Source organism: Rhynchophorus ferrugineus, unplaced genomic scaffold (genome assembly GCF_030347505.1).
Source record: "Rhynchophorus ferrugineus isolate W39M unplaced genomic scaffold, kcgeb_rfMv2 rfM6, whole genome shotgun sequence".
Taxonomy (NCBI): Eukaryota; Metazoa; Arthropoda; class Insecta; order Coleoptera; family Curculionidae; genus Rhynchophorus; species Rhynchophorus ferrugineus.
In genome coordinates, this window is record NW_027472585.1 from 2,014,638 (window position 1) to 2,037,472 (window position 22,835).

The window sequence follows — 22,835 nt, forward strand, 5'->3', positions numbered from 1 at the left end:
AATGTGAATAAAACCATTTTTCAGTGCGCTGAATATATAAATAACAGGTCAATTGAAAAGTCCCCGGCATGACACATAGATGGCGCTACTAAAATTAAATCCATATATTTTTTAGTTAGCCCTAACCCTCAAAAGATGCGTGTATAAATTTGATAGCTCATCATTAGTTTGTGAATTATAGCATTTTAAGTAGCGCAACTTTTGTAATTGAGAAAAAAATGGATGAAAAGGAATTTCGCGTGTTGACAAAATATTGCTTTTTGAAGGGAAAAATACAGTTGAAGAAAGAACTTGGCTTGATGCCGAGTTTCCGGACACTTCCACAGGAAAATCAACCATCAAGGATTGGTTTGCTGTGTGTGAGTGTAGACGTGGTCAAATGAGCACCGAAGACGGTGAACGCAGTGGACGCCCAAAAGAGGTTGTTACCGTGAACCGAATAATTTTCACTGACTACCTTGAAAAAGGAAGGACCATTAACGGCGACTATTACATAGCGTTAGTGGACCATTTGGACGAAATCGCCAAACAACGGCCACATTTGAAGAAAAAGAAAGTGATGCTTCACCAAGACAATGCACCGTGTCACAAGTCAGTGAAAACTATGGCAAAAATCTATGAATTAGGCTTCGAATTGCTTTCTCATTCAACGTATTCTCCAGACCTGGCCCTCAACGACTATTTCCTGTTTTCAGATCTCAAAAGAATGATCGCTGGGAAGAAATTTTCGTCGAACGAAGAGGAGATCGCCGAAATTAACGCCTATTCTGAAGCAAAGGACAAATCGTACTATAAAAATGGTATCGAAAAGTTGGAGGGTCGCTATAATCAGTGTATCACCCTTGAAGGGAATTATGTTGAATAAAAAAAGACCAATTTTGCCAAAAAAATGTGTTTTACTATGGTAGGCCGAAAACCGATGATAAAGATGAGATGATAGGAGGTATCGTTATCTAAAAACGACAGGAAGACACAACAATATTATTCTTCAGCATGACAACACTTGACCACATGTTATAAAACCGGTGAAAACATACTTGGAAATATTAAAATGGGAAGTGCTACCCCATCCGCCGTATTCTCCAGACCTTCCTCCTTCTGATTACTATCGCTTCACTTCTTATGATGACGCCAAAAAAAACGGATCTATTCGCGAATAGTCCCAAAAGATAAATAGTTCTTGCGAGATTAGGTTCGTCAATTACCTAAAAGACGACGAAGAGCAGGGTCATCGATGGAGAATACTTTGAAAAAAATTCATGGTACCGATTGTTTTTACAATAAGACTTTAAATTAAAAAAATCCTTGAAAATTAATTCATAAGCCTAATCTATACTATTTTATGCATATCATAACATGGTCGTCCATCTTCCTTTTTAAAATTATCAAACTTGTCATAAAAGTTATTCGGTATACGTTGAAACTAATGGCGCTTGCTCATCATCGGAACCTTTTTCCTGGTTAAGTTCGGTAAAATCGGCCTAAGATTGGTTTGAAAGGAGTTATCAAGGTGATATACTTTGATTTATATAGAACTGGTTGCAAAACAGTATTACAACCAATGTTTCTAACAAAAATATATCGTTAAAATATCATATATATATCATACGATGAATCATTTACGATCTTTTACTTAATGATATCCGAAAAATCAAAGAGTATGCATTACAAAATATTATTTAGAAAGTCGATTTAAAAATCGTGATCATGATCTACTATTAGTGAAAGATTAATGGATTTCAAACAAAATAACATTATATAATAAGTATAAGCAAAATCGTATAGTATAGTTAGTTTTCTTTATCGAACATAGTCGAACAAAGTTAAAGAGTACACTGAAACGTTCACAATATTTGAAGGTTTTAATTTACTTGGATTTGAGATCAGCTCTGAAAGAAAAACGTCGTTATACGAAATAAAGAATAAATAGATGGAATCGAGAATGCATGGAGGCAACGAATTTTACAATAACAGGTCAATTGAAAAGTTCCAGGCCTGACACATAGATGGCGCTACTAGAATTAAATTCATATGTTTTTTAGTTAGCCCTAACCGTCAAAAGATGCGTGTATAAATTTGACAGATGTCGGATCATTAGTTTGTGAATTATAGCCTTTTGGGTGAAGCAACTTTTGTTATTATGAAAAAATGGGCAAAAAGGAATTTCGCGTATTGATAAAATATTGCTTTTTGAAGGGAAAAAATACAGTTGAAGCAAAAACTTGACTTCATGTCGAGTTTCCGGACACTGCCCCAGGAAAATCAACCATCAAGGATTGGTATGCTAAGTTTAGACGTGGTGAAATGAGCACCGAAGACGTTGGACGTAGTGGACGCCCAAAAGACGAAACATTAAAAAAACCCACAAAATAATTTTGAATGTCCATAAACTGAAATTGAATGAAATAGCAGACACTCTAAAGATATCAACTGAACGTGTACATCATATCATCCACGAATATTTGGGTAGGAGAAAGTTCTGTGCTTGTTGAGAGTTGATGATTCGGAGCAGTGTTTGAAGATGATTAAGCGTAATAAACTCGAATTTTTGCGTCGATATGTGACAATGGATGAAACATGGCTCCATCATTTCATTCCGAATCCGAGCAGTCCACTCGGATGACTGTCGATCGGACTGCACACGATGAACCCGCTCCAAAGCGTGAGAAAACGCAACAGTCGACTGGCAAGATTATGGCGTCTGTATTTTGAGATGCGCATGGAATAATTTTCATTGACTACCTTGAAAAAGGAAGGACCATCAACAGCCACTATTACATACCGTTATTGGATAGTTTGAAAGACGAAATCACTTAAAAACGGCCGCAGTTGAAGAAAAAGAAAATCCATGAATTGGGCTATTGGCCCCCAGCGACTATTTCCTGTTCTCAGATCTCAAAAGAATGCTGCTGGGAAGACATTTTCGTAGAATGAAGAGGTGATCGCCGAAACTGAGGCCTATTTTGAAGCAAAGGACAATTCGTACTACAAAAATGGTATCGAAAAGTTGGAGGGTCACTATTTTTACTAATTTTGCCAAAAAAATGTGTTTTACCATGGTGGGCCGGGGACTTTTCAATTAACCTGTTGCAAATTGCTAAAACCGAATTGAACAATCATTGCTGAGGCCTACCAATGTTAAGGGAACATTTTGAATGACGATATATTATTGAAAGCGCCATTGGTTCCTTGGACTAATTATACCAGATGTGTTTTAGTAATTACTTTCCGGTTTTAGTAACAGAAATAGGTTTCTTGTTTCACCAAAAAAAAAATCACTGAAAATCATCGTTTGCTGGTAGAGACTCATGGTGAGTATGCTCCAAACATAAGAATATCTAAACGGTGGTTTCGACAATTGAAATGTAGCCATTTTAACGTTCAATATAAAGAACGCTCTGGAATGTTTAAAGATGTGGAATTCAAGAAGTTATCGGACGAAGACGTATGTATGTATGACGAGTCGCAATTATAGAACTATTACAAGCGATGAGAAAGATCCAAAACATGGGAAAATGGGTGCTATATGAACCGAGTTACATGCAATTCGAAAATCGAAAAATCGCCAGTGAAATGCTTCTTCAAAGGTATGAAAGGAAGTCATTTCTATATTGAACAGTAACGGGTGATGAAAAATGGATTGATTTCAAAAACTGAGATCATCTATTACAAGGTCAAATCGCTTTGTTCGCAAAACCAAACTGTGTCTGATGGGGCCCTCTTGATGTCATACGTTATAAACTGTTGAAACCTGAAGAAAATTATCAATTTGGACTGTACAGTGACAATTTTCTCTCTTATAGAACTGTCATAAGGATGTGTTTAGAATGGAGATACTGAATGTCCAATGGGGAAAATTGGGTTAGAGGAAGGGGAGAGGGTGCAGTAAGCCAACTCCAGCCCTGGAAGGAATACCAGAAGTAATATGAGAGGTCGAAGTGGAGTGGTTAGGAATGAGATGACCTGCGACTAGTGGATGACCCCAAGAAAGAGGTGGGGTGGATGTCAGACCGCACAAGCTAATCACAGAGGAGGATCGGAAGGCACCCAGCGATATTCTAAGTGCAGTAGATTGAATATCATCAAGGGATTTGAGGTAAGTTGGAACAGCATCGAAGAACAGGAGGCAGCCCTCGTCTAGCTTGACCAGCGAGTTTTAAGATCGTTGATTTGATGTTTCCCGGATAGCCGGTTATCGAAAATGACTCCCAAGAACCACAAGTCCGTAGGAGTTGGAGGTCTGTTTACTATTAAACTTGGCTAAAGCATAAAAAGAAAAGCTGAAATCATGATCACAATCAAACCCTTACCTCTGTAACTGATTTCTTGTTGTAATCGTTGAGCGATTGTATCCAGACTTGCACCAGTTCGTTGACGATCACCAGATCGTTGTACAGCCATTGGAGCACGTCGTTCACCCATAGGACCACGACGTTATCGGGTCCCGTGGCCTGGGGTGCCGGTAGGTATCGGGGTTTGTGGGCTTCGGGCGCGGGGCTCTGCCTCGTCATGCGCCTGCGCACCGGAGGCGTGGGAGGCACGAAAGCGCCCGCTGCCTTCGGGGCGATGACCGGCTGCTTCTTGGCCGCGACGCTGGCGACGTCGGCGGCAACAGCAGAATCGGTCTTGGCGACGGGTCCGGCGATAGCCGCCGACTTGCTCTTGGACCGGGCGACCACGAAACGCTCGTAGAGGAATCGGCCCAGCCACAGGACGAACAGCACGAGCAGGATCCAACCGAACAGGAACATAGCGAGGGTATCCATGGTGAGGTCTCCGGCACCGTAGGGCACGCAGATCAGGTCGTCGACGACCTCGGCTAGATCATCCATGGTCCAGCCATAGTTCTCAGATAGCGGCGGTCTGCGGAAGGAAACGAACGCTCATGATTGCGACGCAAACACTAAAGGTTCCCGTTCGCTACGCAACTGGGAATACATTTTGTACTACATTTCGACATAGCGGTTTGTACTAGATTGTGCAGTTTTGTACGAAAACGTTTCTGATCGTTAGGATTATATACTGGAGAAAATGATCGTGATTATCGCATATACTCCATCGTATAAAACCAGATGTACCGGAAAGTCATTACCGTTTCTTTTGGAAAAACCGCGTAATTTCATGTAAAATGTATTTATTCAAAGCATTGGCGAACCTAAAAGAGCTAAACCACATATCAAGGCATTTTCTAACTTTATGGAACTCTGCAAGCGCGTGTCCCATTGATGCGAAAACCTGATAGTCAGACGGGGCAAGGTCTGGAGAGTACGGCGGGTGAAATAATATGTCCCATCCAAGTGCTTTAAATGACTCCTAGGCTGACTCCAAACACAGAGCATTGTCTTGCGACCAAAACGATTTGGCCTTGGAGTCGATCGGCCGAGTTCGCCAGGTAACAACCGTGATTTTTTGGACTTATGAGTCTCACAATAAATCCATTCTTCATCGCCCGTCACTATTCGATGCAGAAATGACTTCATTTCATACCTTTGAAGAAGCGTTTCACAGACGATTTTTTGGATTTTCTATTTGCATGTCATTGAATTGATGTGGCAGCCATCTTCACATCTTTTGGATTTTCCCCATTGCTCGTAATCGGACGCTAATCGTTTCTTGGGACATATTTAACGTTTCTGCCAATTGTTTTAGGGTTTTGGTTGGGTTTTCATCCAATAACTCTTGCAATTTCGTATCTCTACGCTTTTTCGGTCTGCCAGAACGTTCTCTTGAACGTTTATCTGCATGCTCACATGTTTTCAGGCGTGAAACTTGACATTTGCAGTGGTAATTTGCAAAGAGGAATAAATCTAGGACAGTGTTACTTTCGCAAAATAAAACATGCATTATAGCTTTGTAGCTTGATGTCAGTAAGATAAAATGACATATGTGTCAAATCATATGCATACTTATGCCTAACGACGTATATTAGAAAAACCGGTAACGACTTTCCGGTACACCTGATAAATGTTAGAGATGTCAACTTATTTATTGTTACCAATATCGATATTTCTTCACTCCAATCGTACTTTTCCACAGCAAAATGAACTTGGTGACCGGGGGAAAGGCGATATTTTAGGCATTCAAAACTTTCAAAGTAACAAGAACGACTTTGTAATGCTTAAGATCGAAAATTGAGCTCACTTGAGAAGAAGCGGCAGCCACAACATTAGGCAGGAACTCAGTGTAAAGTACACAGTTGAAAAATGTTTAGTGGAATATATTTTGACGATAGAAAGTAAGTTTTATGGATTGATAAGGACTGATCTTCGCAAAATGGCATATATGTTGGCGGGCATACGTAACAACTTCTATCAAAAGGTGATTTTTACAAGTAAAATAATTAATTTCTTACAGTTATCAAAGTTATTTGATTTCTTACTAGATAAGCATTATACGTTATTTTCATCACGAAAAATATAAAAATGTTACTGTGATAATCTAAAAATATATGACTGTGATGGAATAGTTTTTTTACTTTTGACCCAAAAACAAAATGGTAGTCCATATTTAGTTACTTTCCGCCAATAATAACTTTTTAACCAAACAACTAAATATGAGTTACTTTTGAAACACCCTGTATAATGTTATTATTATGTCATATCAGGTTATATTAATGATTCAAAAAAAGTAATAAAAATTTAAGATATAAACGGCCTGAGTCATTAACCAAAATTGTACTTAATTCAGTTAAACCACAACAATAAGCTACACGAAATGTACTAGATCCAGTACAAGCGGTTCGAAGTTGGCCAGTGTCGCTAAAAATATTTCGGGCGATTCTCCCGCTGCCTGGCCCGCCGTGGATTATAAATAAATCGGGCGACATCGCTTCGGAGGAACGGTCGTCTAGTGGTCGAGACGACGCGAGCGCCGCGCCGGAAGAGGGCGCGGACTTCTCCCCGGATGACCTACATACGTATGTGATTCTGGGCTATATTTAATTTTCCATTGTTTCAAGTCGGCTCTACGACTTTCTGGTCTATTCACAACTAGCTGCCGGATTATCAATTGATCCGTCACTAAAACAAAAGTTTTACAACAAACCCGATTTAAATAGAATATTGATAAATAACGTCACAATTAAAATCCATAATCAAATGAAGAGCGTTAAATTTAATATAAATAATAAAAGTTGTAATTCTTACGACTAAAATAAATAGAAAAAAAAAAACAAATTTATAAGCGCATCTTCCATATAGAAATTATTCATGTCTCAACATCAACAATTTTCATCAATTTAACCTCTCACTTTGTACTAACTAACGCAAGCCGATTTTTGAACTTCATTAAAGTACTCTTAGCATATACTAAAACTTCTCCAATACTAGCGGAACGCAACAATATTCATACACACTTTTATTATTTTCACCTTAAATTTAGAAACATCTAATATTCATATTCTTTAACAAACTAATTTTCTTGACCTATTTATGACGTTAAATATGTACATGCAACCTGTTTATTTTAAGAATAATTGCCTTATAATCCTGCGCTTTTACAAGTTAAAACGGTTTTTAAAGGTCAAGAAATTATTTTGAAACATTTTTATAAAAACTATTTTATCATCAAAGCAGTCCAATGCAGTAACATAGTTGGTTTAGACTTGTTAACTTTTTCTAAATGACATATCTTAATGCAATATCTAATTAGGTGTATACCTTATACCGCACATATAATTGTAACACTATGACAGTAATTAGAAATGTTATAATTTTAACAAATTTTATTAATTATCGAACACTCCAAATACATCAATTTTACAAAATATTAACAACGCACAGGTATGTAAAATCATTACAAAATAGCCATGCGCTTTTTTTATTAACCTGTATAAATAATATGCAGCAAACGTGTATAAATTATTCATTAATTGAAATCAACATTAAATCAAGATATCCTTTGACCTATGTTACTATAAATAATTGCAGCACTTATTAATTTCAAATGCCATTGGAAATCAACTTTTAAAAAATATTTGATCATTTTTAATAATCAAATATTGCCAATTTTTATAAATTTTATGAGTATTCGTTTTGGAGAATAATATTAATTTTTGTTGATCCTAGAGTGACAAAATGCGATTCTTTGTGCAAGGCACACGGTGATAAATTATCGATTTTACTATACTCTAGTTGTACATATTTTCAGAAACTATGACAAGACTGCAAAATCCAGTGCCAAACGAATATTGAAATAGCTACTCACCACACGTTTACTGAAACAGAAGCAGCACTATAACGATTTTTCTTACGCCTGTGCCAATTTTTCTTTTCCGCACTGCACTCTGTTTATCAACAAAAGGCAACCTGTCAGGGAATCGGTTTATTTTTATTTTCTATGACATAACCTGCCGTTAAGAATTACTAATTTATTTTGTATAAATGACTCAAAGGCAACACTATTTCATTCAATATAATCTTTGTTGACTTCAAAATCCGCCAATAAGAATACAACCCGAACGAGTAACGTCTATTCACAACACTGGAGTGAACGCAAAAATTTAGTAATGAGAATCAGGTTTCAGTTGTGAATTGTTGTAAATGTGTCTAACGATACGCCTATCGGTATTATAATAAATCATATACCGATACGTAAATAAATAGGTTTCCTGTCCTCAAATTGGTATCAGTTTATCATAATATGGATAGATATAAGATGAATTAATAATTATTTTTTAGTTTGTCCTAAAACTATTCTAAACTCACGCTACGTATTGAAAAACATTAGACACTACAATATATGACAATTGACGCTTCTGCCATCTAGTAAGTTATTGTTATTTAGGGCAGTTTTCTACATCAGGAAATATATAAAGTATGTACGTTCCCCCATAAATGGCGCGCAAATTGAAAAATAATTCTATTATTTATGTAATTGTTAATTTATTTTGAATATCTCAGTAACTTAAAAGTTATTTTAATATAAAAAATAATAAACAATCAAGTATGTTAATAAAATATTTTAATTTTTATAGCCCAAAAATATAAAATATATATTGTGATTTATAAAAATTATATGGAAAAATATTTAAACATATTAACATTTTAGTTATGACATGACTAATATTGTTTAGATAATAAATATTAATAGCAGTATGAAATTGAGTGAAAACATTTCCTGTATGATTCAAACTTCCCTCTGAATCTGAGAAGGCTTCCTATTGGTTGAAAAACGGGCTGGTCAAATTATCATGGCGAATGATGGCGAATCCGAGAGTGTTGTAGTTGTGTTATGGACCTTTTCTGGGGTTGTTTTCTAAATGAACCGTAGAAAAGTTAGTGCAAGACATAGTTTTAAGGGTGCGATAAGGCAGTGCTGTTGTGATAATTAATATAAGGTGATGTTCTGAGAGTGTTTTCATTGAATAACAATAAAATGTCTAGGTAAGTTATACATATCGGCATTTTAGTTGTTTTATCCGGTTGTTGGATATAATAATGTTATTCTCGCAAATTACGTTTTGTCTCTTAATCTCAAATTAAAAAAAACATCGTACTTTTGAATACAATCACGAATAATTTTCCAAATGAGTCATCAAAACAGTTATGGTTGTAATTAACAAAAATCTCTTCATGTTTGTAAATTCAATTTATACAGGCCTGTTTATTTTGCGAAATATGTCTTTGTGTGTATGTGGTATAGCATTTTGATTTGTTTTATTACTTGCCTTTTTTATTTGTATTTTTATTGATTTCGAGGATTGGGTGTGTTGAACCTATCCTTAATGATTATATCCATTTTCTACCCTAGATTAAATAATTTCTAATCCATTTTGAGTTATTTCGAATATATATTCACAAACAAGCATTATTTATTACATAATTTGATGCAATTATTACAAAATTAATATATTCTCTCTCTCACAACCATATGTAAAATCTATTCAAATAGTTAAAACTTCAAGTTGGTCTTTTGTATGTGCATATGGTTTTGTGTTTATATTCAGACAGTAAAAAACGCTGAGATCATTTAATTTTGTTATTAATTTAACATGTTTATATAATTTAGTTAACACAGCTTGAAATTAGGGGCAGAATAATAATGTTGACATCTATGATATTATTGAGCAATTTTAAACACTCTAGTAAAAATAGTAATAGAAATTTGTAATTGTTGTATGTACTATGTATTCTGCCCTATAACTAAAATTGTAATAAATTGTTTATGATACAAGAGTAACTTTTCAGCTACTCCGAAATGAGTTCATCAAGCCAAGATGGTCGTAGAAGGTACTTCTTCTAGATGGACATTTCTTGATGTTTAGTTTATGTTTCTTCCAAATTTATATTGGAACAAGTGTCAATAAACTTAACATCTAAACTTAAACAATAACCACAAAGGTTTCATTAAGAACAATCTAAAATGCATTTAGATATTTTGAGTTTAATGACATTTGTTGTATTACAAACGCATTAAATGTCATTTATTCTTTGAAACTTCAATTAAACAAATACGTTAGTGGATTGTTTTTTTATTAAAGAATCCACATAGTGCGTTTTTAATTGTTTAGTTTCCTATGTTTTTAAATGCATGATTAGAGTTTAATTATATTAAGGTTTTTATCACATTAGCTCATGTTATAAATTTAGTGAATGCAAAACTGCGCTTTATTGCATAACTTTTAACTTTTACTTTATGTTGCCTGGCGATTATGGAGAATGCTTTAATATTCTCGATATTTTGGCGAATGACGTTTTTTAAAATTTAAGTTCTTTTGTTTAATATATTACCTACTTTTCTTTTTTTACTTAAATTAATATAATTCAAATAATTAATTTAAAACTTTACGAAAATTGTCTGTCTCCAAAATGCAGCAAAACCCCATAACTGTATTTATCCTCAATACACTTCTTTCTGGGAACTGTTTAACTTACTTCAAATTTACAAGAAGGCAAGTGTTGATAACTGTATATTCCTGACCTGCCATAAAGTAACCAAATGGCTTAGGTAGTGACGTGTTTATCCCTTTTATATCCTGTTTTAAGCCTCCAAATAAACTGATTTCAAGGATTTTTATTTAGATTAACCAATTGTTAATGTTTTTTTTAATAGCCGACAACTCATTTAATTTTGAGCACTTAAGTAAATATCCTGTTTTCGCATTAAATTAACTATACTTCTATAAAAATTATCATACAGTAATCCATATTTATGACCATTTTGTCTTGTATTTTTCTATAAAAGTAAGAGAAAAACATTGGCATTCTTTTTGTTTCTTTGTTTAAATTTTGGAACATTTTATTATTTGAATTTATATTCCATTACTAACTCATTTCAATTTAAGAAACAGTAAGTTTATCAATCCTTTGTGTTTTTTTTTCGTCTTTTTGACAGTCATTGTTTTGGAAAGTGCACTTGTGTTCTACGAGTGTTTCGTGTACTTCGTACTAATTGAAACACGTAAAGAACGCAACTCATAATACGGTTCTTATCACAATGCATTCCGCTCGCAAATCTTTTGTATAGGAATTGTTGGTCGTTTCAACAGCTGTTCTGTTTGACAAATATTTATTAAGATGCCTTGGAAGTTACCCAATAATATTCTTGGTTTTTTACATTGGACTAGTCCTGTATATTATAATAATAAATATTTAATCTTGTGTAACATTGTTGAGTACTGCCAGTATTTATTCATTATAGCCACATAATTACTGTCATAGCTGTCTAATCCCAACAAGTAATTATTATTTAGTCACAGCTTACAATTAAAACTTTGTTGTTATTTCGTTATAGACTTATTGGAGGTTTATTTAAAAGTTAACATATCAAATGTATTTTCGTAGTAGCGCATTACTTAATAACATTTATTTACGTCAATTTCCTGAAGGGAGATTTGTCGGATAATAATTCTATATTAATACAGTATGTTTTGAAATGTTTTTGGTTTTATTATTTTTTATACATATTAATACTTCACTATACGGTATCACATTATTAATTTATTTATGGATTACAATCGCTATTTCATCATAATATAGATTAGATGCCGGTTAATTAATATTTTAATATATTATGAGATACAATAGCGTGTGTATCATCCCTTGAGTGACATTTATTACTGAAACACTATTTCTGTTTAATGGAAAGGGTATTCGGTCTTAGTATATATTGAACTATATATTATTAATATTTGCATAATTTTCTTTGTTAAATCATCCTTATAATATATTTATATTATAAGATCGAAATTTCTATCAGGAAATTAATTATTGTTAAAATCGAAGACTTTAATTGGCCGATTATTAGTAATTATTGACAAATTAAATACTGATGGGCATGATTTCAGGACATGTGCTTGTATTTTAGATATAATTAGATTTAATTTCAAATTGACAGGCGATAATTAGCCTTAGACAGTTCACATTAATAAATGTTTGGTGTGTTATTTGTTTTTGCACGGTCAGAGATGGTCTGTCTTCATTGTTGTTCGTTTTTGTCTGGAAACTTTTATATGGAGTATTGACGCATTGTTGGGAACGTGAACGGGATTTTCAACTTCAGTAATAGGAGAACGCTATACTCGTACGAGATACTCATCACGTTATCTGCACTTTTGTTTTGTTCGGAGACTGTTCTTTTGTTTTCATCTGTTTTATAACTAGTGATACTATACTAGGTGATTTAGTCGGTATTTTGAAGATCTTCTGTCTATATTTTCCGTGATTTTCATATTAACATTTGTTGAATTTTAATTATGCTATAAGAAAATTTGTTTTGGAAACTCTACAGTGTTGATATAAGAAAAAAATATGTTTGATTTCAGGCATATTCATTCAGATTTCGTAGATATTTGCTAAAATTCTGAATAAAGCCCTTAGACATCAAATTATTTTAAAAATAAAATAAAATATTTTTTGTCATTACAATTTACAAGGAAAAATGAAAAATGATACTTAATTAATCTGAACTGAATCGGCATTTGCTTTAATCCTATGACATTTATCTAATCCTAGCAAAACCCTTATACTGATACACAAAAGCTGCAGTGATATATTTAAAATATTGATGATGAATATAATTCGCCTTATTTTTAACTACATATTCCTAAGTTTTAAGTAAAAATAGATTTATATTTATATGATTTATCCTTTATAACAAATATCATCCCAATGAAATTCCCTTGTTTCATTTTAGCTTCCGAAATATTTAAAGCAACCATCTTTAGAAAAAAATTACGGGTTGTTTTATCAAACTCAACAAGTTATCAAAGTTTTTCTTACAGGCTTATTGCTTGTTGACCAAATAGCGTAGAGACAAATCTCCATACCAATACAATTATGAGCTATATAATATTATATTAACATTTTCGTTTATTTCATATGAACTGGACGAGCAACAGGCGGGAAGCATAAATATTTCTTTTACGTAACAATAGACAATAGTATACCGTGACCTTTTCAAAGTTTTTTGAACGTTGGTCTGCGTAATCATAAGCACCAATATCTGCAAATGAGGTAGGATGTGAACATTCTCATATTACAAAATCCCTTCATCATATAATCCACCCAATAAAACAGCCAATGCACGTCTTTAAACATTTATGACGTCAGCATGTCGCAATGTTGTTGTTATAATTGTCAACATGGTCCACCACTGCCAACCCAAATCGATTGCATCAGATAACATTCTATCTCTTTTTACAACTACCAACTAGGATAAAATGGGAAGGAAATTTGACAGTATATTCGACGGCGTCATCTATGACGTGCATTGGCTTTTTTTATTGGAGCGGCTATATAATATCACTTTATTCAATGCCACATATACCGTTCTTAAACATATGAACTCACTCTTTCTTTGACATATCTGTGACTGATATTTATGGATTTTTATTGTAAAAGCTTGTTTTTATAATTCTACTTCGAAGTGGATCCGAATTAGCCGAGATAATTTACCAACTTCCACCATTACCTGGTAGCCGTCTCAGCAAATGGTTTTAGAAACCATAAGCAAAACGATAAGCAAAACGACTGTGGTCTCATAAAAAGCCTAATCTTAATGCTTTTCTTCATGTTGTTTTTTTCAGCTAAATGCGAGGTACTTAAAAATGAGTCATATCAAAATAATAACTCGTCGCATCTTATATGATGTGATTTTCGTTGTCTTAGAAACTGTTGGGGAATTATTTATGACTTTCGAGCGGACTAATTACGACGACTATAAAAATCCAAATTGGAAATTTAGTTGCCACATTGCTCTCGCGGGAAATATCTGATTATGTAATTTTAATTGGGTGTTTTATAAGGAAATGAGATCCAGAACGGGAACAGCGGCCGGCTTGATTAAATTTCTAAACCAATTTTCTTAATGCTTTTAGACAAACCGGAAGCAGAACTCGTGCCAAATTTCGTTATTGTGAGGTAACACAGTGAAGTAGGTAGAATGGAGCTGTTTTCAATGAACGACGACTGATGTTTGTGGCGTACGATAGTTATTTTACTGCTTCGGATTTAAAACATATGCTATTATGCCATCGATTATTGAATTATATTTATTTTAATCTAAAAATCTTGACTCATTACATAACAGACCTATTTAAATATACTTCAGTTGGTAAAAGAGCACCGAGCAAAATGTTGCATTTAACACTATTTAACATGGGCTCTGGACCACGACATTAAGACCACCGACTGGCGAGTGACCAGCTTAGAGATCAGGTCAGAAGACATCCAGTATGAACAATAACAATGACTATGGGAATACTTTAAATATTTTATAGACTAGAAATTTTTTTATCCAAAAATCATTTTGTTTATACATTGAAATTTCTTCTAAAGAAGGTTTCTGAAATGCAAGTGTGATTACTAAGATTTTAGTTAGAAATAACATCAGAAAAATTAAAAATTGCCGTATTAAGTCAAACACCAACCAAAAGCATTACGAAACATTGCTGTTACTTAACATTTCCTATCCTTCATTTCTTCATTTAAGTGTTCTTGGCGCTCTTCGATTTTATTTGGATATCTTTCTTATATTTCGCAGTCAAAAAATTAGTTTTATGATTTCACAAGGGAACGGGGGGCCTAGTGTTATTGAATTAAAGTGTCATATTTTATGTATATTTCTATCTATATATATATATATATATATATATATATATATATATATATATATATGGTCGATATGATTGTTTGATTTTCTTAGTTTTTTAAGTTCTGTAGAACTAAAAAGTGTATGTAACCTGCATTGTAACAAATTGTTTTGTAATATTTTGATTTTGAGTTTTGAATAATTTACAAATTGCTATTTTAAAGTTCATTGTAATAATAGTCTTACAAATTTATAAAGACATGGAACTGCAATACTTCATGAAACACTTTATAGAATCTGTGTTTAGACATGCTATAATTATCTCATAAATTCTTCAATTAGATCTCTGCTTCAGAGTTATAAATTACCGATGTTCAAGCCTTTCAATTTTTAACCACAATTATGTATGTAACTTTTTTTTCCTTGGGATGAAAATACACAAATTTTTTGGAGTTATAACCTATGTATAGTTACATTACATCGATATTCATTTGAATGTCTCATTATAACACAAAACTGTTAAAATAATGTATAAATAGACCTACGCCCATGTAAACTGTCCAGTGCTACCAAAAACAACTACGTCACGCGCAGATTTGGAGCCCTTTTAAAATTATACTATTTCAAATGTCATTTTTCTTTGAAATTTACTCTTTTTTGTAGAAATAATTGTTATTCCAGGTAAAGTAAATACGTAGAATTGTTATAAAACATATATTGTTTAATTAATCATCATTCCTATTGTTTTATACAAAACTAAATTGTGTTCCTTTAAGCCTAATAGTTTCTTTATAACATCACAGTTAATACGAAGCTACCTGGCGTCGATTCAGCAATGAGCTTAACGTCGTAGGGCCTCCGGGGAATTAATCAAAGCCGAAAGTCGATCGGCTGGCGATAACAACGTGGATATTCACGCCCAGCGACCACCAATCACTGGCCGATTTCTAATTCGGCGCTGGGGCTCTCGTTAACGACAATTTCCTTTTTCTTCTGAATTTTAAATCGCGTACAAATTCGATTTGTATTCAAATTCGGTGCCGCTTACGGAAATCGCTCCGTGGGCCGCCCGGTGTTGCTGGAAACGTTCTTGACGCCCAAGCGAACGGCCCACGTGACCGTGGCGCTTTGTGATGCAAGATGCAGCGCGCAGCACACGCGGTTTACGTTGACCCACTTTCGAGGTGGCTGTTTGTCGCGTTCATTCGGTACAGGTCCGATTTACCTTTAGTTTTTTTGGAGCTAACAAATTTTGGAAATGCGTCTGCCGCTTAAAAATAAGGGTTAAGTCGTTAATTAGCGTTTTAATGTGATAGTTCATAACCTTCAAGTAGTTTTAGATACTTTTTATCACTGAAAAGCACACGGCACACATTGTATAACTATAGTCTATCCAAAGTATAATTTTATATTAATTTTGACATTTTACGCAATTTAGTTTATTTTAGTTTTGATATATAACACCATCCTACTACATATAAAACTAGCGACCCGCCCCGGCTTCGCACGGGTGCAATGCTGGTACTAAATTAAATACACTACAGAACAAATATGAACGTTGTATATAAAAACATAGCGGCCCGCTCCGACTTTGCACGGGCATAAAATATATATGCCTATGTCACTCAATGAAAACATGATTAAAATCGATCCAGTATTTTTGGTTCATTCATTACTGCCCTTGGCCTGCACGCATTAAATTTGGAGTAAAACAATTCCTCTTCCCCTATACTTACTATGAAGATTTCCTGCTATCTTTGGAATATCTAAATTCATACAATTTTTATTACATTACACATTTTTAAACGCAAATTTTAAATTTGTAATATCTCCGAAAATATTTGTTTAATTTACATGCTGTAAGGAACCATATTGATCTATATTAATTACACACTGTATTTAAGGTACTTAATTCGATAAGGATACTCACGTAAAAAGTAAACAATAAAAATGGTTAATGTGGGTTATCCCTAAAAGATAAACATATACCATCGCGGACTTTTTTGTAGACCTTTTTATGGTGTACAATACTGTAGTACATTAATTTGATCTAACTCGTAGGGTTAGGCAGCGTTTTTGCTAATTGCTAAATAAGCCTAAAAAAATAGGTTAATTTACGACATCACGTTAGAAACCTCTAAAATTAGCAATGTTGCCTTAGTATATTATGCATGTATTATACATATAAACCTTCCTCTTGAATCACTCTATCTACTGAAAAAAATCGCATCAAAATCCGTTGCGTAGTTTTAAAGATTTAAGCGCACATAGTTTTTGTTTTATACTATGTAGTGATAATGAATCAAAAATATTTTTTTAAATAATTGTTAAAATAATTTATTTTAGCATTATAGTACACCTAATGCATATATTATTGAAGGTCATAAACCACAATTAATTAAACAGCCATACTAGATTGCAGGTTAGAGTTATTTTATTATATTTACATTGAAGTTTCTTGAAATCATCTATTCTATCTCCTGGGGGCTTAATCTACCTAGTTAATATTTGTACATCTAAGTAATATATTTTATTTTCATTTTATTTCATGTTCCCTTTTCTTTCGCTGTTGTATGTTCTTGTGAAATCATTCTTGTATCACTGTATTTCTCCTTAGTTTTTTTTACAAGCGACTTTTACAAACCAATTCGTTTACATGTTCGAACGTATCAGACAGCATTGTATCTCTTTTTAACTGGAATAAAATGAGAAAGAAAATATTAAATTTAATTAAAACAAATTTACAAACTGAAATAGGTAATATATTATAACATCTTGAACAGTGAGTTCACTGTTATTCTGCTTATAGGCTCTATGTGACATGTCCGATAAAACAGCCTACTCACGTAGTTACCTGTAATATATTGCTAATTGCAATTTGTAGATTTGTTTTAAAATCAGACGGTATCTTTCGTTCTCATTTTTTCCAAATAAAATATTAACTTATATTATATATATAAAATATTACTTATAATTATATTATATAACAATTCGATTTGGTTTGGGACATGTTGCCAAACATCCTTCAAAGCACTGTGATAATTATTAGAGGTTATAAGCCGGCAAATGTCGCAATGAGAAAATCGAATTTGATGCGGCGACATCCCGACGTACATCTCTCTGTTTTGAAATTTGAAAATATATTTTTTTTCGAAATACAATGATAAAACACCTCGATTAGATGGAAATGCATCATATCTCATGAAGTTCGTTAATTTTCAAGAACACATTTATGTTAAAGAACCTTGAAAAATGGATTGTAGCCTTGGCGCCGGTCGAGAGCCAAACTTTTGGTGAACATATGTTCTTAATTACGGGAATCCTAAAATGGGTTGGATGTCGTCAATGGTGACCGTTCAATCTACTTATTTTTAAATATTTTGATACGTAATTACAGTTACAGTCACTTTATACAATCGAAAACTATTTCTGACGTATCTCGTTTATGGTGATTTGTTATCGATTACGAAGACATTATGTAATTTTGGCTTACGTCCAACGTAGTTTTCTGCTTATAAAACGTATTAATTGGCGATCGATTCATAACTTGACACCGTAGACCGAGTTTTTCGTAATAGGTTTTGTGAAATTATGTCAACGAGAAGTTATCCGCGGATAAAATATGCTATTCGAACTAGACGAGGTTGGTTTCGAGAGTTCCGTAATTGCATCTACTTGAGTTTTCAAAAATAGCAAAAACTCATTCTAATTTAATCCATTATTATTATTTAATTTAATAATTACATAATTCTAATATATTCATTGAATTTGTGTTTCGTTAAATTTATAGAAACTTGAACTATTTTTTTTTCAATTGAATGAACTCTACATTGTCGATTAAAAAAAAACTATATTATTTTCAATAAAATAGAAACATGTATTTATTCAATGTATTGGTCATTTAATTCTATACATTTTGCCCATCTTTCAGACAATTTATGGATGCCATCCCAAAAAAACTGTTTGTCACTTTAGCAAAACCATTCATCGAGCCATTTTCCAACTTCTTCGAACTAACTACAACATTCTGAAGTCATAAGGAAATTATACGTTGCCTTCCGGTAATTTCCATTCCAATGAAATGATGTGACAAACCAGCGGAGACAAAATAACAATGGAAATATTCAAACAGTTCTATCCTAAAAGCAGTCATTATATTTTTTAACAATAGAATTATATTATAATTAAAAGTTCAAAAGCCTTTTTTTCTATAACGTGGCAGCTAATATGTTTATCATTTTTTTGTACAATGGTTACCTTTTATATTTCAAGATTTGATATAAAATAATTATTTACCAAAAAGCTTTCAAAAATATTGGCCATAAAAATCATATAATCTGGATAGTTTTTCCACTCTCATTGAGAATATTTCCAGAACACTTGGGAATATTAAGGGCTTTTGTAGTGGCTTAGAACTAAGTTGACAATATTATTTTTGATTTCTTTGTACAAGTACCAATGTACAAGCTTCGGAGTATTGCTATATTGGCAAGATAAGAGTTTAAAGGGTAGAACTTTAGTCTTGATTCAAAGGCTTCTGCATCCTGGTCAATTCGGCTTATTTCTTCATCCATAGTTGTCACCATCTTATACCCTTTGCACTGCAGACTATATCATGAAGAATGTTCGAGGCTTCAAAATCACACTGCATATGCGATATAATTAGGATATTGCACGAGTTTAGTTGAAAAAAGAACTAGATTTCAAACGAATATCATAAATATGTTAATCAAAACCACAATGAAAATGTTTATTTCATTAATTTTTATATTAAACATCGTCCAGATATAAAAGCCGCAATATTTCCCCATTTTAAATGAGTAAAGGATTCACCATAAACAAAACAGCAATATTTAAGCTATTCTTTACATATTCATAGACCGATTGATGGCCTCGGTAACCAAACCCCGCATCCACATCCTCATCTTGCCAGGTTTTAATGAGTCGCGCGAGCTATGTTACACTCCAGGGAAATGTTTTGGGTTATTAAATTACGACGTTGATGTTTCGCAACCGGCACGGGAACAGCATCGTCACGGCCCGGTGGCATTTTCTTTTGTTCTGCGGCTTATGTAATTTATGAATAGAAATAGCTCGTGCATTGGGGATCGATCCAGAACTTCGCGTCACCGAACAATGCGTTCGCTTTATTTATAACCGAAATATAAACGGTGTCAACGTATCGTTAATGCAGTGATTGCGACCGTTTCAGTATTCGTATCGAAATCAGTTTCAACGAGATAAAATCAAAGAAAAATCTTGATCAACACTCACAAACCTACTTTTCGAATGTTTTTTTTTTTCACAAAAAATTGAATTTGCGATGTTGCCATTTATTGTGAATTATACTAATATTTTAAGAATATAATATAAATGGATTAATTAATTTTAAATTCATAATTTAACCTAATATTTTCGTTGAGACTTAACTTAAAAATTTTTGGCACATAAAAAATGTAATATAAGGAACTTTTTATAAAAACTAAGTAAGTTTCATATTCTGCCCAAGTTAATTTAACCTTTTATAAGGTACCAAATATAATTTCTTTATCGATATATAAAAAACGCAAGTATCCATTTATCTTTAAAATTACTCAGTAATATATCTTCCGCTTCTTAAACTTACCCAAAAATGACGAAGCTATAAAACATTATTATATAGTCTATGCAAAGTTGGTATTAACATACATTATCTCAATTTACGACGTTAAAACGGCGCAATGTTGCCACATCAACTCTGAGTTTTGGTTCAATTAGGCTTTGATATGCAACAAAATTCTAATCTAGATAAAATAATTGAACAAAAATGTTATCAAATATAATTTATTTTAATATTATAGTACACCTAAAAACTACGGGTTGTTATACAGCCACAGTTTATAGATTAGAGTTATAACCTCATATCAGTATTGTTTTCATGAATTTTGCATACGTTTGACAACCGGACGACTTTTACAGGCGCATTCGTTTAAACTTAATCAAACAGCATTGTGTCTCTTTTTAACTAGAATGGAAAGTGAAGGAAAATATTGTCTGATTCTGAAACGAATTTACAAATTGCGGCAGGCAATACATTAAACATTTTGATGACGTATATTCACAGCATTTTTGGATAGACTAGGTACATATTCTTTTAAAAAAATGTCTCTTTTTTTCTTAACGCTCACATATATGCAATAACATTGATATTTATTGCGGTAATATTTACCCAATATATTTTATAACTCCATACATGGTATCCGGGAAATGTTTAAAGCTTAAATCACGAATGTGGTCGACATAAAAAGCCTTTCAAGCTTGTATTCGCACAAAGTATCCGGATTACGAGCGGTGTGTCTCTTTATCGCGTGGTTACGTATTGCAAATTTTTATATTCGGTTGAGCAATAACATTTATCGTCATTATGTGATTCGGTCGTACTGGAACTTGAGATATAGGGTTTTATAAAAATTATTTTTTTATTTTTAACATAATTTATTGTGCTATTAGTATTAAGTGATTATTAAAATTAGATGTCAACAATTCAACAATTCAGGAAAAATTCAAACTGGGATTTATTAACACAAATAACATAAATTTAACTCCAGTCTTTGTCTCGATTGGTGGCTATAGTACGCACCTGCGTGGAATGTCTCAAAAGCCTGTTCAGACTGAAAGTGTTAGAAAAACCCTTTTTGCCAATATTAGTCTACTATTTATAATTAAAATATGAACAGTATAAAAACAAATTAACTATAAACAACAAAATTCTTAACCTTACAAAACAGAGCTCTTGCCAGTACCAAGGTCAAACCCAAAATGGCCGCTGTAGTTCGTTGGATTCTACATATCCATTACTTATAAATGGCAACGTCTAAAAATCAGGTGGAAACTACGGAAGATCACATTACTAATGTAATACACATTACTATGTACATTACATACATTACTAATGTAGGGTTATTTCTAAACACATGGCGAAAATAAAGATTATATTTAATAAAAGGGTAATAAAAAATTAAAATATCTCAAATAAATAAAAGCAGAGATGAAAATAAATGATATAACAACTGCTTACCCAACAAATGGCAAAACAAGGAAAACAAATTCTAAGAATCCTGCAAGGTGATCCACTAGCCCCAGCTCTATTGAATCTCTATGTAGCTGATTTCCCACTCCACAAGCTTTCCTATACAACATTTTATGCAGATGATACCGCTTTTTTCACAACCGGTTATAGTCCCAACGCTATTCGCAAGAGACTTCAAGACCAACTGAACCAGGCGATTGCGTGGTACAAATTCTGGCGGCTGCAGATAAACCATAGCAAAACTCAGACTATTGTGTTCTACCGCAAGAAGAAGTTCCGTGCCTATCAATACTAAAGTCCCTATACCCCGGCTCCAGAAAGGTTCATACCTCGGTATTCAGTTCGACCGCAGATTCCAAAGGTCAGCCCAAATTCAGCACGCCATTTGCAAAGGAAATGGCGTGTACAGCTTACTATTTCCACTACTCTGCAAAAAAAGCAAACTTCCAATCCCACAGAAAGCGACGTTGTACAAAACGCTAGTCCGTCCAATCTGCCTCAACGGAGCACAGGTGTGGTACAGGTATGTTTCAGAGAGACTACTTGAACTACTACAAGTGTTTCTACAATACACACCTCGAATCAGGCATCCCATTTGTGAAAAATTTCATAAACATGCTCAGTGTGAGGTTCTCCATAGGAACCTTAGAACACGACAACATCTTGATAAAATCCCTACTCGTCCACAAACCCGGTAGTAAACAAACTACGACAGTCCCAGTCGTAACCAAGGGTC

General features: G+C 33.4%; 2 protein-coding genes across 14 annotated transcripts in view; one reads left to right on the forward strand and one right to left on the reverse strand.

The window, feature by feature from the left end:
• The window catches only part of LOC143198732 (uncharacterized), a 55,984-nt gene extending 47,476 nt beyond the window's left edge, over positions 1-8,508 (reverse strand). For 12 of the 13 annotated variants that reach the window (XM_076408131.1, XM_076408120.1, XM_076408127.1 and 9 more), the window contains exons 1-2: positions 8,206-8,508; positions 4,311-4,863 (exon numbers count right to left, since the gene is read on the reverse strand). In XM_076408131.1, the coding sequence (XP_076264246.1) occupies positions 4,311-4,832 (522 nt within the window). In that variant the 5' untranslated portion in view covers positions 4,833-4,863; positions 8,206-8,508. Of the gene's footprint in view, positions 1-4,310; positions 4,926-8,205 lie in introns of those variants that run through there. The other variant, XM_076408128.1, reaches the window with a different exon arrangement.
• A 678-nt stretch (positions 8,509-9,186) lies between these two features.
• The window catches only part of ena (ENAH actin regulator enabled), a 46,789-nt gene continuing 33,140 nt past the window's right edge, over positions 9,187-22,835 (forward strand). Inside the window, exon 1 of the mRNA XM_076408134.1 lies at positions 9,187-9,383. Within this exon, the coding sequence (XP_076264249.1) occupies positions 9,376-9,383 (8 nt within the window). The 5' untranslated portion in view covers positions 9,187-9,375. The remainder of the gene's footprint in view (positions 9,384-22,835) is intronic.